Source organism: Abramis brama, assembly GCF_963993115.1.
Source record: "Abramis brama genome assembly, chromosome: 9".
NCBI classification, from domain to species: domain Eukaryota; kingdom Metazoa; phylum Chordata; class Actinopteri; order Cypriniformes; family Leuciscidae; genus Abramis; species Abramis brama.
In genome coordinates, this window is record NC_139971.1 from 35,672,008 (window position 1) to 35,690,544 (window position 18,537).

Genomic DNA, 18,537 nt, shown 5'->3' on the forward strand with positions numbered 1-18,537 from the left:
AACTTTATTCTCCCCGTGGGGCAATTGGGTTTGCGGCGCAGTCGCAAGGCACTTCATGACAGAACATCAGACATATGACACAAACAAATACAATACAATGCAATACATTATAATACACTACACCCTTGGGTCTGACCAGGCCAGCTGGACATCTAGCTTATTTTATGGCTTGTGGTACAAAAGAAAATTTGGATCTGTTCTTGGTCATAATGGGTGGGCAGAAACGACGCCTAGATGGCAATAATTTAAAATGAGATGCCAACAGGTGTGTGAAATCACATGTTATTGGCTTTCTCACCATTCTGTCTTTGTAAATGTGTTCAATGCTCTGTAATGTTATCCCAAGTAACTTGCTGGCAGTAGTAACTGTTTTTCTGATTATCTTTTTCTGTGATTCAGTGGCATTTCCAAACCAACAGATAATACAGCAAGTTAAAACACTTTCAATAAAAGCAGTATAAAACATTTGAAGCATTTTGTTATTGACATTAAAAACAAGCAGTTTCTTTAAAAAGTACATTCTTTTTGTGCAAAAGATCAGTCCATGAGTCCCATTTAAGCTTGTTGTCCAGTACAATGCCAAGGTATTTATAGTTTGTAACAACCTGAATAATCTCCCCATTGATAAAAGTGGACATTTCTTTGGTCTTATTGGTATTTAAAATTAAGTGTGACTTATTGCACCATTCTAAAAAGGAGTCTAAAACTGGCCCATGATCTACCTCCCCATCCTGTAGCAGACTCATTAGAGCTGTGTCATCTGCATATTTAACAAAGTGCCTGTTTTGAAAAGTGCTAGTGCATGAATTTGTGTTACTGCTAACTGTTCTGCACAGTGCTTGAGGATATTACCACAGATTTTGTCAGAGCCAGGACTTTTCTGTAGATTACAGCAACTAAAAAGGTGAAAGACATCCGATTGTCTGATGTTTAATACAGATGCAGATGCAGGGGATGGAGGGGGCAGCACGATGCCAGCTCCAGCACCGCTGACGCTCTCAAAGCGGCAGAAGAAGCCGTTTAGCTGGTTTGCCCTTTCCAGTCCCTCACCTCCAGGCAGAATCAGGGGAGGATTCCCTCTGCCCTTGTGGGGGACATTGGTCATGGTCTTGATCCCCTGCCATGCCTCACGGGGGTTGCCTAACACCAGGGTTGCCTCAATCTTCTGTCTGTACCAGTTAACAGCAGTTGCTTTGCATTGTTTTCTACAGCAGATGACTGTTTTAATGGAAAAAAAGTATGTTACTGTCAGAATTTGGCTATTTTTCTTTCAGTCATTTTTTACAGTGAACATTATCAATAATTTCACAAAGATGTTTCTTCATTGTACTTCATAATGTTCCAATTTTGGCAAGACTTTGAAACATTTTCCAATTTTTCCGTAGAAACTATATTGTGCATGTTATTCGTTTGACAGCATTAAATCGGGAAAGGAGCAGGTGGTCAGGGAAAGTTTTGGTCCTGACTGGAGCCTGAACTGAACTGATGTTGTGGCTGAAGCTCCCAAGATAATTAACATGACATCCTCCTAAGCAGGAAGAGCATGTGGCAAGACTCCCAGATTATCTTCACACATTCTAGTCTTTATAAGTGCATTATGAAGAAATGTCTGTTGTATTATTAAAGGTCCCGTTCTTCGTGATCCCATGTTTCAAACTTTAGTTAGTGTGTAATGTTGCTGTTAGAGCATAAATAATATCTGTAAAATTATAAAGCTCAAAGTTCAATGCCAAGCGAGATATTTTATTTAACAGAAATCGCCTACATCGAACGGCCCGTTTGGACTACATCCCTCTACTTCCTTCTTTAATGACGTCAGTAGAACCGTTTTTTGACTAACCTCCGCCCACAGGAATGCTCCCTCAACTCTACCGAAATTCGTTTATGTACTTGCGCACTTCTTATAACTTACTGTGTTTACTCAGCTCTTACGGTGATTTTCTGAAGTAAAACTGACGCTTCATCTTTTGTGTGATGTACAATAAACTTTATTAAACTCATCAGTATATGTTTGATCATCATTCGGACCTGAACGATAATGGATACATACAAGCAGATGACAAATACGTTATAATAACCGTAATTAAACTACTAAACTATACCTGTTCCATCTCTATACAGCACTCTGACTCTGTAGGCATTATTGTCCGACTCGAAATGAACACCGTTACTGAGAGTTTCTGATATTATCATCATTCCGTGAGATGAAATTTTCCTCAGACTGAGCGCGAGCTCATGGAGCTCCGCCCCCTGGGTCGTCCAGCAGCAGCTTATTTGCATTTAAAGAGCACACACTAAAACAGCGCGTTTTTCTGAGCCCCAAAAAATGACAATTTAAACATGCTGTAAAAAATGATCTGTTGGGTATTTTGAGCTGAAACTTCACATACACACTCTGGGGACATCAGAGACTTATTTTACATCTTGTGAAAAGGGGCATAATACGGGACCTTTAAGGCCAAGATGGAATTACAAACTTTATTAGTGTTTTCTGTGCTGATTTTATGGTAAAATTTCTAGAATTCTGTGGAATATTATTATTTTTATTATTTATTTATATGATACTATTATCTATGCCTTTAAAAGGTTTCAGGCCCTGTTCACTTGGTCCTGCTATTGCTATGGTAACACAGTTAATGTGTTCCAAAATGTCTCCCCTCCCCATTATGCTGGCCTCATCAACACAAGGGAGGTGTTAGAGTATAATTAGTTTGGCACCTCAAATGGGGCTGATTTCAAAGGCAGGAAAACCTTTCCCTCATTAATAGGATCTGTCATTGCATAAAAGAAATAAAGGAAAGGTGAAAATCATGTTAATCGCTCTCCACATTATTTTGTTTTTTATGCGAAATGCAATATTGTTACAGTGCGTACTCGTCCTTTATCATTCGCGGTGGCAGTACCATGGTATCAGGTGGTAATACTATCATGTGGTACATGTCCAAAAAAAGCATGGTAGTATATTTCAGTGCTTCTTTTATAAGTGTCATCTGCAGCACTCAAAGAAGTTGGCAAAAATGTGTAAATGTCCATTGTAATCTATGTAATGACTTGAGCTCAGTAATAATGTCTGAACGTTAGATTCACCCTGTCGCATTGCTATGACAGCCACTCTGAGACGAGGTTTCAGGAAGAGTAAAACATCATTGAAACTATCTGCAAATTATGCACTGTGTCTCTCTGTCTCTGTCAGGAGCTGTGGAGGTGAGAAAAGAAGGACTCGAGGCACAGATCAACCGACTGGCTGAGCTGATTGGACGTCTGGAGAACAAGGTAAGAGGTTCGTCTTATGATACTGAGAGGTCAAGTGCTTTCCTCCTGGGAAACGTCTTATAATACTGAGAGTCAGAATCCACAGACCCGTGCAGATACAATCCAGTGTTTTAAGAACCAGAAAATAAAAACATGATTGACAGTAAATGGAAAGATTTAGCTCCGTTTCTGATAACATAATAATACATACAGTACCAGTCAAAAGTTTGGAAACATTACTATTTTTAATGTTTTTGAAAGAGGTCTCTTATGCTCATCAAGCCTGCAGTTAAAAAACAAAACAAAAAAAAAAACAGTAATATTATGAAATATTATTACAATTTAAAATAATGGTTCTCTTTTTTAATATATTTTAAAATGTAATTTATTTTTGTGATGCAAAGCTGAATTTTCATCAGCAAGTACTCCAGTCTTTGGTGTCTTATGATCCTTCAGAAATCATTCTAATTTGATGATTTGATACTCAGTTATTATCAATGATGGAAACAGTTGTGCTGTTTAATATATTTTTTTGGAATACTTTTTTCAGGATTCATTGATGAGTAAAACGTTAACAGTATTTATTCATAAAAACCGCATTTATTCAAAATAAAAACATTTCTAACAATATAAATCGTTACCATCACCTTTTATCAATTTAACGCATCCTTGTTGAATTAAAGTACTAATTTCTTTAAAAAAAATAGTTATTGTTCCCAAACTTTTGAACGGTAGTATATATTGTTACAAAAGATTTCTATTCTAAATAAATACAGTTCTTTTTAACTTTTTATTCATCAAATAATCCTGAAAAAAGTATCTCAGGTTATAAAAAAAATATTAAGCAGCACAACTGTTTCCAACATTGATCATAAATCAGCATATTAGAATGATTTCTGAAGGATCATAAGACACCAAAGACTGGAGTACTTGCTGATGAAAATTCAGCTTTGCATCACAAAAATAAATTACATTTTAAAGTATATTAAAAAAGAGAACCATTATTTTAAACTGTAATAATATTTCATAATATTACTGGGGTTTTTTGTTTTGTTTTTTTTTAACTGCAGGCTTGATGAGCATAAGAGACTTCTTTCAAAAACATTAAAAATAGTAATGTTTCCAAACTTTTGACTGGTACTGTAGATTACTGAGATGTTTTGTTTGAGTAGATATTTCATATTTATTTTATTTATTTATTTTTCAAATAAAAAGATCCCATCTAAAGTAACACTGTCCTAAACTGTTTATGTTTTAGAGGATGGCAGTTATTGATTGTGAGGGGGTGAAATAAAGGCCAAAAAGTCAAATAAGGTTTTCAGATTATGGTGGTTGGCTGATATCCCTGTTATTGTTATATCAGTCTGTAAATTAGCTTTGCTTGTTACAGCATTATTGAAGTTACTATTTTTGAAAACTGCATAAACCCAATGAAGCTTGATTTTACTTGATTTTATTAAATAGTATGTCATTATAAACAAATATTATAGTACAACAAGTATACATTACCATTCAAAAGTCAGTCAGTAAGATTAAAAAAAACTTTTATTCCGTAAGAATGCACTGATAAAAAAGTGACAGTAAAAAGATTACAATTTCTATTTGAAATAAATACTGTTCTTTTAAACTTTCTATTCCTCAGAGAATCCTGGAAAAATATGTATCACAGTTTCATTAAACAGCACTTTTTTTCAACATGGATCATGTTGGCAGCTGAAAAAATTAAGCATTGCCATCACAGGAATAAATAAATGAACTACTTAATTATAAATTGTATTAATTACAAATTAATAAAAAAAAAAAAATCTTTTATTTTTGGTCAAATAAATGCAGCCTTAAATCTTACTGACCACAAACTTTTGAACGGTCTGGAAATATCAGTATGGAGCTTGAACGTGAATTTACATTAGTCTAAAAACCCAAATTTTGCTTCCTTTCAGAAATCCACCGGTCGATTAGTAAGTAAAACTTTGGTGTGGAGCTTTTCTGTGCCTCCTGTAATTTCCATTACTCATGCACACACAAGCACACTCTGATAATTACACACATTCATATGTAAAAACATGAGATGAGATTCAGATTGCATTTTGCAAAGCCAGTAATCTTTCCTCCTTATAGTTATTACTTCCATTGCTCAGGGTGCAGAGCAGTGAAGGAGGGCAGGAATGAATTGGTGAACAAAGGAAGCAATTAAACAGACCTGACAACAACAGTAATGCAATAGTTAATGGCTGATTTTTACCCTTAGATTTTTTTTATTCAACACTTATGTAACTTTTTTTTCTTGGTTAACCATTATTTTACCATCTCTCTTTCTCTCAGTCATTTTATTATGCGTGTCTGATAGACATTGAGCTCAGTGCACTAACAGAGTCCCCAGTTAATACTGGAGTCTTTGGCAGGCAGGTTCTTATTGCTGGAGCTAAGAATAGCCAAACCAACCCAAATGGTTTATTCCTCTCTCAGTGGAAGGGAGGTTCTGACACATCCTGGTGAGACGGTATGAATGAGAGGATATCTGGGTTGAGCAGCAGAGACTGCAGTGGCACTGGGAGATGTTTGGGGTCAGTCCAGATTAGCAAGGATACGGTACATGCGCATATACTGTACGCAGGAAGAGAAAATATTCTGTAAAGCTTAGTTTTAAATTAATTAGCGTAATAAATAAATAATCCTAATTTTGTAATATAGACTACCATTCGAAAGTGGGTTTTTTAAAAGAAATTAAGACTTTTATTCAGCATGAAGACTATCAAAAGTGACAGTAAAAACATTTATATTTCTCTTTCAAATAAATGCTGTTCTTCCTATTCATCAAAGAATCCTGAGAAAAATGTATCATGGTTTCCACAATAATATTAAACAGCACAATTGTTTTTAACATTGATAATAATAAGAAATATTTCTTGAGCAGCAAATCAGCATATTAGAATGATTTCTGAAGGATCATGTGACTGAAAATCACAGGAATAAAATACATTTGAAAATATGGTAAATAAGAAAACAGTTATTTTAAATTGTAATAATATTTCACAATATTACCGTTTCGTGTATTGTTGATCAAACAAATGCAGTCTTGGTGAGCAGAAGAGACTTCTTTCAAAAACATTAAAACCCAGACTTTTGACCGGTAATGTATATAATATACTTTTGTGCAATGGAAAGGTTCTTTTATAGTGGAAAAAGTTTCTTCAGATTATTAAAAAGTTCTTCACACAAAAATATGGTTCTTTGGTCACACTTTAGATTAGGGTCCAATTCTCACTATTAACTAACTATTAACTATGACTTTTGCCTCAATAAACTGCTAATTACAGCTTATTAATAGTTAGGTAAGGTAGTTAGTTTAGGTATTGGTAGGATTAAGTGATGTATGGTCATACCAGTGTTGTAGTCGAGTCACCAACTGTCGAGTCCGAGTCGAGTCTCGAGTCCCCGTGTTCGAGTCCGAGTCACCAAAGAAGAGACCGTGTCGAGTCCGAGTCGAGTCACCATTACCTGAGTTCGAGTCCGAGTCGAGTCTCGAGTCCCCAGTGTTCAAGTCCGAGTCGAGTCAACAAGGTTGAATCTGTGTTATATTTCAAGACTGCCTACATTTATCTACTCTGGCACCTTTAAAGAGCTGATATAATTATAAAAGAGGGTCTACATTAAACAAAAATGACACCACTGTGTTAACAAATATAGGCTAAATAATAAATAAATACAATATAAATAAATATAAATAAAAACGTTTGATTTCAATAATGTAGGCTATTAGTAGACTAAATGTTAAAATGAACATTAACAATGCTGTAGGAGTGCAGTTTATTATAGTAGCCTAAATGTTAACTAATGTAGTTAACTAGAGTTTAATAAATGGAACATTATTGTAAAGTGTTACCGATTTGTTATACACCGATTCACTGAAAAAAATTTGGAGTAGGATTTACTTGAAAAAAGCTAGGCAACTTTTTTCACTCAGAAAATGCTAGTAAATTTACAAAGATTTGCCAAGTAAAAACCTAAACATATTCATCAGTAGCTTTAATTAGAAATCTTTAAGTTAAATTTACTTGGAATATGGAATTAAGTAAACTTTACTTAACCTAGTTAAGTGAAAGTAACACAGAAAATAAGTAATTTTAACTTGGCTAGTAAAACAATAATATTGAACTATACCAGTCATTTATAGTATGTGCTTTACTTAGATTATCTAAGTAATTTATACTACAGCATGTCAGATGTTAAGCATCATTTGAATGCAAAGACCTCAATACTTGGTAGACTATACACAATGACGGTAACATTTGATGGATCGTTTTTGTGTTTGAATGTGTCATTTTGAGCAGAAAATTTACTCGAAATGTCACAAAATGGCAAGTTACTAATCCTGACAACAAAAGCAATGAAAAAACAGTGTAAATACAGCTGGAAACCAGTGAAAAATTAACCTCATTAATTATTCAAGGTCCAGTGCATGATGGGAACCCCAGTATCAGAAAAGCTGAGTAATTTTTACTTAATTTTATTGAGTTGATATTTACGCTTTCATTTCTACTCGCTTGAATTAAGTAGGCCTACTGATATGGAATTTACTTCGTTTTTTTAATTCTTGCCTGAACTAACTTTTTCATATAAATTACATAAATTTTTTACAATTTTTTTCAGTAGTATTTACTTAACCAAAAAATCATTTTTTACAGTGTTCAGACGTCTCGTGAGTTCGTTGTTGGACAGATGGACAGTTGTTTTAACCATTCATTAAAGTGAATCGTTCAAAGGAGCCATTAGTTCGCGAATCGGACGTGTCATTATTGGACGTGTACCCTACTGCACGCCTTGTGTGATTATCTCGGAATTTTAGGACAGGACAAGATTTGTGTCAACACAGAAAACATTTCATCACTAGATAGGTCTTTTCGTTTATTGAAATTGTGGTTAATGTCAGCTGAATGTGCGGAACGCTTTTCAGAGAAGATAAGGCAAACTTTTTTCTTTTTTTTTTCAGCACAATTCACACCCCGCGGTAATTCAGGAGAAAAAATCTCTGAATTATCTACGTGAAACTTCGGTCTTCCGACCTTTTACTATCGTGTCAATTGATTTTGATTAATATGCGCGAGGAGGGAGCACCGCTTGTGTTGTTTGAAGACGGTGAGAGCGCGCGCGCGCGGCTGGGGCTTTCTCTCTGCTCGTTCTTATATGCAGGAAAAAAAGAGATTCCGTCCGGTCTTGGAGCCCAAAACAGGAAAAGTGTAACATCTTATATCAAATTTTAAAACCTATTTAGTCAGAAACTTCATCCAGCATCATTCATTTGATGAATGCTCAAGTCCGATTTTATATATTCTCGAGTCCGAGTCCAAGTACGAGTCATCAGTCCGCGAGTCCAAGTCAAGTCACGAGTCCTGAGAATAGAGTTTCGAGTCGGACTCGAGTCCAGAGAATAGGGACTTGAGTCGGACACTCCATCACTGGGTCATACAGAATAAGGCATTAATATGTGCTTTATAAGTAAAGTATTAATAAACAGCCAATATCCTGCATGCTAATAAGTAACACTTTAGTTTAGGGTCCAATTATTTTTAAAAATGTTCCATGAAAAGTTATTTTCCATGAAAATGGTTCTTTAATGGCATAGCTGGAAAACATATCTGTGTTGGCCTAATACTACACCTTCTCGCAGACTTGCCCTCAGTGGTGGTCCTCCCCGCCATGACAATGTCAATACAGTGTGTTGAGGTAAAACATTGCAATATTTTGAAATACCTTTTTTCCACCCACCCCTGAAAGCCATGCAACCTTTTGCAATCGTCATAGTTTGGCTTGCCTTCAAGGTTCTCGAGTCAGGGACAATTTTTCCAGTTGCCATGTCAAACTCGGTCCACTGTGAAATCTGCCATAGTTGATCAATACAACTGTTGCAGCGCACCTGGGTCTGTGCAGGAATTAGCACATGTTCCTCTAAACATCCATCCTCAGAGCCTTCACTTTAATTGAAATGTCAAACATAGCACTGCACTTCTGTCCTGTCCCGTTCTCCATTCTCGCTGTCGCTTAGGAGACAGGGCAGCCTGACTTCAGTGACCCGCTTTGGCTCAGAGCTGGATCAGTCATCAGAGCGCTCTTGTTGTCTGCATAATGCGCCCCCACAGCTTTAGGAAACGCATCATTTTTTTTTCCATCCAGTTGTGGCATCCTGATAGCCTCCAATCACTGTGGAGACTAACGCTCATGCCGGTCCTGCAGTCTTCATACTCGAGAGTATGGCGGTTGTCATTCTTGCTATTATTTTTGATGGATAACCCGCCGTCGCTTTTATCAGTGAGAGAGACAGCTGCACGAATTTGTGGCATCATTACTGGCCATTATGTACTCTGTCATTCCATGATGGTAAAGAATATCCCGCACCATCCCTGTTCACTTCATGTGGATGGACTGACAGGAGATACCAGCGCCTCTCATTTATGAAGCACATAATGATTCTTACATTGCGGTGGTGTTAACTTTTCAGAGCCAGAGCTGCTGTGAATTCCTCTTGAATTCATAAAGTACCTATATTTGGAATATAGTGAGAATATTTGAAATATAGCCTATACTGTTCTTGTTCTCAGTATTATTTTTTTATTATGTGCATTCATCAATGCATCATAGTGACAGTGCTTGTAGCCTCTACATGGAGGAAGGGAAATATTACTAGCAGGCTTTCTCTCAGTGCTCAGATTCTTGATTACTAAACAAACATGTCTTACAACTTTACCTGCCATTATTTGATAAAATAGCAACATTTCTAGTTTGAAATTAATCAGAGTTGAGAAAAAAAAACTTGTATACAGTATATGCTGTATGTGTACTTTTAACTTTACTACTCAGCAAGGCCATAACCATGCCTTAAACATTGGGGAGAACCAAAGTTGTCTTTTTATTTATCTAGTTCTTTATTTAAAGGAATTAAATAAAGGATTAAAATTAAATTAAGGATAAAAAAAAGTGAAATAAGTTATAATTGTTGCCTAGTAATCAATTTAAACTATTTGCTAATAATGTTTAGATTTTAAAAATATGCCCACATTCCCTCTTATTCGTGTCTAATATCTCAGAAACGCAAAATGTTTCTTGTCTAGTCACATTCAGTTATGAATTGCATGAATCATGTAAATGATAACATATTTTCAATTCAAAACAGTGAAATTTCAATAGGTTGAGTAGTTTGCATCACTGGATATTACTATCTATCGCTGAACATTTCTTACATAAAACAGTAGTCAAATATTAAATGTTTAGCTACTAGCATCACACACTCTTTCACTGTTAACTTAAGCATTGCGTTGGAATTCGCACTCCTCTTTAATGAACAGTAAGCCCCGCCTTCTTTGATTTGATTGGCCATCTCAATGATTATGAGTGCTGTTAGATCGCTGAGGCAAATCAGGCTAAAAATGTAACTTTTAAAACATTTTGTCATCCTAACAACAAACAGAGCGATGCGTAATGGAGTGCAGCAGAATTAAGAATATTAAATATTGGGAGGCACAATTTGGCCATTTCTAATTATTGGGGGTGGGGACTTATCTCCCTCAATGTCTATGGTTGTTACATCCCTGCAACACACTAAAGAGGTTCATATTAAAATATACCTCTATACCCTTTCACAACACTGTCAGACATTTATGAAAACATTTAGACAAAACATTTAAGAAAAAAATCTGGTAAAATGAAAGTCAGTTGCTATCCTGCTACGAGTTCCACAACATCTCACAGGCCTGGTGAGTTCTACTGTATAGTTGTTGTTTTATACTATACTTTTATACCATAAGTAATTAATGCTAATTTTCTTTCATATGTCAACTCCATAACACAAATTGTATAGAAATGTGAGATTTTACATCCTGTTAGTAGCTAGCAACACCTGAAAACTAAATGGCTACTGTATTTAATGTTTATGTGAAATGCAAAGTATAGTTATTTTGTCAACACTGCTATAGTACCGTATGATTTTCTGACTGTGGTGACAAAAATGGAGCTGCAAATCAGTTTGAAACCATTGATTCATTAATGCAAGAATTACCTGCAAATATAAAAAAGAATTTGACATTATTTTCACAAATTATTTATTGACCCACATTGAATAATGGGCAATTACACACTGTAAAAAAAGAAAAGTTGACTTTACTTAAAATTATAAGGCAACTTGCTGCACAGATTTTTGGAGTTGACTCAACTAACAGAGTTTACTCAACTGGAGATGTTATAGTTGTGTCAACTCAACTATAGAGATGTTTTAGTTGAGTCAACTCAAAAAATTCTGTGCAGCAAGTTGCCTTATAATTTTAAGTTAAGTCAACTTTTCTTTTTTTACAGTGCACATATGTGAGTAAATTAATGCTGATGACCAAATTAATTGTAAGCGTCAGTTTACAGAGGTTTAAAATGCAAGGTATAGAGATGAGATAAAAGTTGCTTAAAAGTTCAACTTGAGTGCCTTGTTTTTAGAATACCATGTCATGCAAAAGACGCAAAACGTTAGCGCAGCGGTTAAAGGCGTACATCTAGTGCACTAATTTATACATTTCTACTTTTATGTTTTGTAGACTGCTTTAGACATTTTTTTTTTTTCTTGGTAAAAACTCAGGCAGTTGTGTTTGTGATCGATCTCCTCTGAGCTCACCTGATTGAGTGTTTGCAGACAGACAGAAGCAGCGAGGGGCAGCTGAGGGGGACAGTCAATTCACTGGTGGCTTTTCTGTTCTGGTTTGTGTTGCAGACAGTTTGGTTTGACCTACATCAGCGACTAACAGACACTGATGGCACAACTAGCGCAGTAAGTACTAAAGCACGTCTTATATACCAAAGAGCATGATAGAAAACTGCATTAAATCCTCCAAGACAATGCATGACCAATCCCCCCCCCCCCCCCCCCCATCTTAAAACACAAAAGCAGACTGAAAACCAATGAATAAACCCCTGTCAAATGAAGCTTGGGTCTCTCCAGAGCTCCTCATGCTGTTCCACACACCTGCAGCAGATCTGCCACCTGTTCCTCAGGATTAAGTCACATTTCTTTCTCCATATGAAAGCACCAGCTCAGTGTGTTTAATACCAACATGTTCCAGAAGTCATTTGTGCCTCTAAAAGATAAGAGGCAGTATCACGCTACACCTCACCTGGCCACAAATCGGTCTCGCTCTGTGGACTTAGTGATACACACAGCAGAGCATGATGGGAATGCACAGAAATATCGGACGGATTTGTTCAGCTAAAGTGTGGGAGTGCTGGGATTTAATCTCTTGTAAAACTTTGTGGTTTAAAAGTTTTAGATCTAATAAGGAAAAGATTGCTGTGTTTAAAAAAAAAAGGAAAAGGTGCAACTGAGTTCAGTGTGTAACAGAATCTTAGCTCAAATTGACTTCTTATTGACATTGCAGGGATCAGGGGTAATTGAATCATTCCTTTTTATCCATTAATCCTTGTCATTTCAGGACAAAATGGGGGTTGGTCAGGTTCCACCTGACAGCTTTAGCGTGTGCCTCTGTGTTTGTTGGTTAACACAAGCTTTGTTTTGGGACCCATTAGATATTTCTGGAATTAGTTCATCACACCTATAATAATATCAGGGTCTCCCGCAGTGTTATTTGCCATGATTATTGCACAGAGCAGAAAAGAGCCATTTTAAAACAATGACTGTGCCATTTCAGAGCTATTTCTGTTTGCAACTGATTATTGCTCCATTTGCTTCTAGTAAATTGCATGCATTTTGACATTTGGATGACAAACATTAAAACAAAATGCACCTAATCCTAGTAACAAGAACCAGGAATTTGAACAGTGATGCCGAATATTTAAATGAGCAGGTAGATCTTCTTAAGTATTACAGCAGTAGCGCTTTTCTTCACCCCCTCATATATTTGAATATGTATGAATGCATATATTAGCATATAATTATTGCTACTTAAGTTTTTGATTTTCCTCCTGTAAATATTTATGAAAATCATTACAATGAGCTACATACATATATAAACAAAATGTTCAGGCATCTAAAATGTGTTCCCACCTCCAGATATAAGAAAACAATGGCTTTTTGAAGTCTACAGCAAAGTCGAGATGCGGCAAGAAGGGGAGCTCTTATCTTCTCTTCAAGACATGTTTATAGAGAGTGGACTAATGACTGATCAGTCCAATGGCTCAATGCATCTGTTAGCTCAGCAGTTTAGTACTTTACAGGCTGTATTCACTGACTTCACTAGACTTACACCACCCGCAGTGCTTGTCTTGATTGGCCAAGAGGAATATAAATCAGCTGTCTGCTGATAAAACCACCGAGGACAGACCGAAAGAGAAAGGGAGAGGGACAACTACATGTCTGAAAGCCGTATTTGCTCATTTGGAGGGAATTATGGGATGGATGCAGAGAGGGACATTGAGATGCCCCCATTTATGCCTTTTGGACTTAAACAAAAAGGGGGGAATAATGCAATTAAGTCAGTGTTACCAGAGAAAGGATAAATGGGGGTAGAAATATGCCAATCAGAAAGAAATGGGACGGTATTCCCCAGTTTCCATGGTAACTGTGAAATTTCTCAAATCCTCTGAGGTTTCTTACTTTTACTAAGGACTCGTACTGTACCTGAGACAATCTCCTCACTCACATGGTAGGAAATTGTGCACATCAAATATTCTTTCCTCTCGTTGTGTGTTTGTGTGTGTGTCACAGCCTGATGCATAATGTAGAAGTGGAGCAGTTCAACTCCACATGGGGAGTCTTTAGGGTTCATTAGTTTAGGTTCCCTTCTGAGCTAAAGAGACACACATCATTCACATATATGAAAAGCGCATTCACCACATCAGGGTTTGCTAATTCCGCATAAAGCCAAATGAGAGACATTACAATACACCCAAGAAATATTGCTAAAGGAAATATAAACTGGCTTCTGTCAGAGCGACAGATTTAAGGATTCTAATAATACAATGAGAATATCCCACAGAGCACAAAGCCTTATACTATGGGTCACATTTGCATTGTCTACCAAGCTATGATTTATCAGTTTATTCCACGGCATTGAGTCTGAATGAAGCCCCCTCACTGTTCAAACAAACACTGAAGACTAATGAAAGACATTAGTGCAATCGGTCTCAATGCGTTCGGATCAGCCAGATGTCGAAATGCAAAGAAAATTGGGTTTGCGAATCCTCATGCATTCCTCTAATTATTCTTATGTGCCTATCAGATCAGGCCTCCAGTGGAGAATGGGAAAACAGAATGATACTCATCATTGTGTGTAGGTCGGCTAATGTAGTGTTTCTGATTGCATTCTGGCTAGTGTTGGGTGGCATAGTGCTCTTGATTAAGTTCAGGGTTTATTACCAGGCTTCTGCTCTTTTATTGCCCTCGCCTTCGGGGAACGGGACTGCTGTCAAATCGAAGGGCCTAATGGTTTCTCTTGGGTTTTATCTTCCCCACCTGCTGGGGAACTACACATGCTCTATTGAAGATGTGACACTTTGGTTATAGCATATACCACACACGAAATATCTCCTAAAAAAAACATGCCCTTTTTCACTTTTTTTAGGCCTTTAAAGATATGTCATGTGTTGTGGTGCAGTTGTTTGGTTGTAATATGGCATATAAAAGTTATAGGAGAGCCCACCCCGAATCTGCAGACTTTTTTCTTTCTACAGTTCACCAGGTCTAACAGAGGATTTGCATACACAACCGTTCAAAAGTTTGCGGTTAGTCAGCTAAGCTGCATTTATTTGATCAAAAATGCAGTAAAAACAATAATATGTTAAATAGTATTGCAGTTTAAAATAAAAAGTTTTCTATTTTCCTATATTTTAAAATGTTGTTTATTCCTGTGATGAAAAGCTGAATTTTCACCATCATTACTCTTCAGTGTCACATGATCCTTCAGAAATCATTCTGATATGCTTATTTGCTGCTCAAGAAACATTTCTTTTTATTATCAATGTTTCAAACAGTTGTGCTGCTTAATGTTTGTGGAAACCGTGATACATTTTTTTTACAGGATTCTTTGATGAATAGAAAGTTCAGAAGAACAGGATTTGGTTGAAATATAAATCTTTTCTAACATTTTAAATGTCTTAACTGTCACTTTTAATCAATTTAATGCATACATGTTGAATAAAAGTATTAATTATTATAAATCATTTGTACTGACTCTTTTGAACGGTAGTGTATTATAAACATTTTAAAGGATATTACTTCAGGTTGAAATGATTTGCATATTGGCATCTCAAACCATATTGGCATGATATTCAGCATACAAATGCAGATGTTAATCAACGCTCCAGGATCCACGGGGTGCTCTGCAGTGTGGAAATAGTCTGCTAAGAAATTATAATATTTAAACCCATCATTTCTTAGTAATATTAGTTATTTAATCAAATCTCTTAGACTTAATAAAATTGGTTCAAGATGACAGCACCAATTTAGAAACGAGTGGGAGCCCTTGAGTGACATGTTACACGAGAAAAGTGCAATTATGTGAAACAGGCGAGTCAAAAGCAGTTCAGTTTCATTTCCGTGAAGGTCTCAATTTTACCCTTTAAGAAATGTTATGAAATTTTGATACAGCGAATCAGGTTTTATTTATTTTTTAAAAATGTTTCATTATTTGTTGCAGGAAGCAGCCTGCCCTGTTATTTGTACTGAACTTCATTTGGTAGCCAACCACACTCCCACAATTCTACATCTTTTAGATTACACTGGGAATTAATTAGTTACTTAGGCGACAATCCAAAGGAGTAGCTGAATTGATTTTACTCTCTGGTATTTTTCATACTGTATATATTTCTCCTCTTGAAGGAATATCCAAATGCTTAACCCTTGCTTAACCTTTCAGCTGCAATATAGACCATAACTCTTATTAAATGAGGATCAAAGCTTTTAAGACCATTTGCTTTTCTAAGCAGTGTTAAAGGGTTAATTCACCCAAAATTGAGAGCTTTCTGTCCCTCCATTGACAGCTACGCAACTACAACTTTGACACTTCAAAAAGTCCATAAAGAGATTGTAAAACTAATCCTTATTAATTTAGAGGTTCATTCCAAATTTTCTGAAGAGACTCGATCACTTTATATGACAAATAGATTTAATTTAGGCTTTTATTAACATTTAAACATTGATCAGTGAACATAAACAGAAGCTCAACCGAACCTGCTTGACACGCAACAAACAACCTCATTGGTTCTTGCAGAAGCTCAAATGTGATGCATAACATGAGAATGAACTTCACTGGTTCTCGCACGTCAAGAAAACATTCTTGAGCTTCTGTTTACCACAACTGATGTGTGAGTTGATGAATGTTTATATGTGAATAAAAACCTAAATTCAATCTGTTCATTATATAAAGCGATCGTGTCTCTTCAGAAAACTTGGACTAAACTTCTCAATTCATATGGATTAGTTTTACAAACTCTTTATGAACTTTTTGAAGCATCAAAGCGGTAGTTGCGTAGCTGTCAATGGAGGGACAGAAAGCTCTCAGATTTCATCAAAAAGATCTTCATTTGTGTTCTGAAGATAAACAAATGTCTTGCGGGTTTGGAAAGACATGAGTGTGAGTAATTAATAACAGAATTTTCATTTTTGGGTGAACTATCCGTTTAAGTGTTTTTATAACGTATAGTGTCTTGAACCCTTACACTGTGATTTGAGTCTCTAAATAAGTCTGGTTTTATTTATTTATTTTGCCTAAAGAGAATATTAACAATAGGACAAGACATTCTCATCATCCCCCCAGACTCACAGTTTTCATTATGTATTCAGACTATTCAAATCACTTTCTCTCGTTTGAATTTGAACGATTCCGATTCCGTTTCCGATTCCTTGTTTCGATTCCGGTTCTTAACGATTCTCGATTCCGATTCTTTTAAGAGTCAGGGTCAAAAAAAGTTTAGATCAATTTTAATTATATGAACTTTTTACTTTTTATGAACTTTACTATGAATTTCTCACAGGGCTGTTTTCAACTACAATGTAAATATCAAATCTATTTTAAACAAAATTTTAGGACATTTTAAATGAGCTAGCTAACCAAAGGTCTTTCTGAAGGAAATAGTCTGACCTTCTCCATCAATTGCTATTTTCACAGCTAAAATGGGCTATCAGGTAAAATAGGCTAAATAAGGTTGTTTACACATGTGTTTTACGTTCGCCGGCATCGCGCACAGTTTTCAAACGGACGAGCAGAGGACGAAAGAATATTGCGACTTGCAAGATACCGAAGAAAAAGAAAACATCATATAAGTAGGTTTTTAAGGTTTAACGTCAGGGTTGTTTGCTCTGAATACATTTTATGAGACGCTGTGAGTTAATAAGGAAACTCACACAGCGTCTTATAAAATGTATCGGTTCGCAGTTTAGCATAACAATCCATATACGCTTACACCTGTGCTAGAAATACACGCATTTACCATGCCGTGTTTACGTTACAGTTTACAAATGTTTAACTAATGTGGGGAAGTAGGCTACAGCTGTCAGTGTTCAGCGAGTTAACATTTGGCAGTTTGAAATCGATTAGGTAGTTACTTCAGTTCAGAATGGGGCTAGAAATGATCAAATTGGTAACTTAGACAGCGGTTTCTTCTTCCGGTCGGCGGACTGTGAATCGAAACTAGGAATCGAAATTTAAACTTTTGAACGATTCCGGGAAAATCGCAAAGCTAGTCCCGGTTCCAATCGATACTCGATACCCAAGCCTAATCCTATCACTCTTTTTCTCTCTTTAGTCCCTCTACCTGATCCGCCAGGAGATGAATGTTTCCCAGAAGCAGCTGGGAGAGTTCTGCGATGCCCTGAAACAATACCTGAAGAATGTGTCTACTCAGAGAGACTGTTTCCAGTGAGTTGACTTCATTTGTCTTACTTTGACCTTCTAGTGAGTATTTTTCTAATTCCCTATTTCTCTCTCATTGCGTCTTATAAGTATGCTAGTACATAATACATAGTGCTTTTTTGTGCTGTCAGACTTAAAGGGATACTCCACTTTTTTTGGAAATAGGCTCATTTTACAACTCCCCCAGAGTTAAACAGTTGAGTTTTACCGTTTTCGAATCCATTCAGCAGATCTCCGGGTCTGGCGGTACCACTTTTAGCATAGGTTAGCATAGATCATTGAATCGGACAGGACCATTAGCATCTCTCTCAAAAAAATGACCAAAGAGTTTAGATATTTTTCCTATTTAAAACTTGACTCTTCTGTAGTTACATCGTGTACTAAGACCGACGGAAAATGTAAAGTTGCGATTTTCTAGGCTGATATGGCTAGGAACTATACTCTTATT

The 18,537-nt window shown here is 36.2% G+C and overlaps 1 protein-coding gene across 2 annotated transcripts in view; it reads left to right on the forward strand.

Moving 5' to 3' along the window:
- The window catches only part of necab2 (N-terminal EF-hand calcium binding protein 2), a 99,430-nt gene that overhangs the window by 73,515 nt on the left and 7,378 nt on the right, over positions 1 to 18,537 (forward strand). Inside the window, exons 8-10 of one of the 2 annotated variants that reach the window (XM_084124434.1) lie at positions 3,194 to 3,273; positions 11,999 to 12,055; positions 17,983 to 18,095. In XM_084124434.1, coding sequence (XP_083980560.1) covers positions 3,194 to 3,273; positions 11,999 to 12,055; positions 17,983 to 18,095 — 250 coding nt within the window. The remainder of the gene's footprint in view (positions 1 to 3,193; positions 3,274 to 11,998; positions 12,056 to 17,982; positions 18,096 to 18,537) is intronic. The other variant, XM_084124435.1, reaches the window with a different exon arrangement.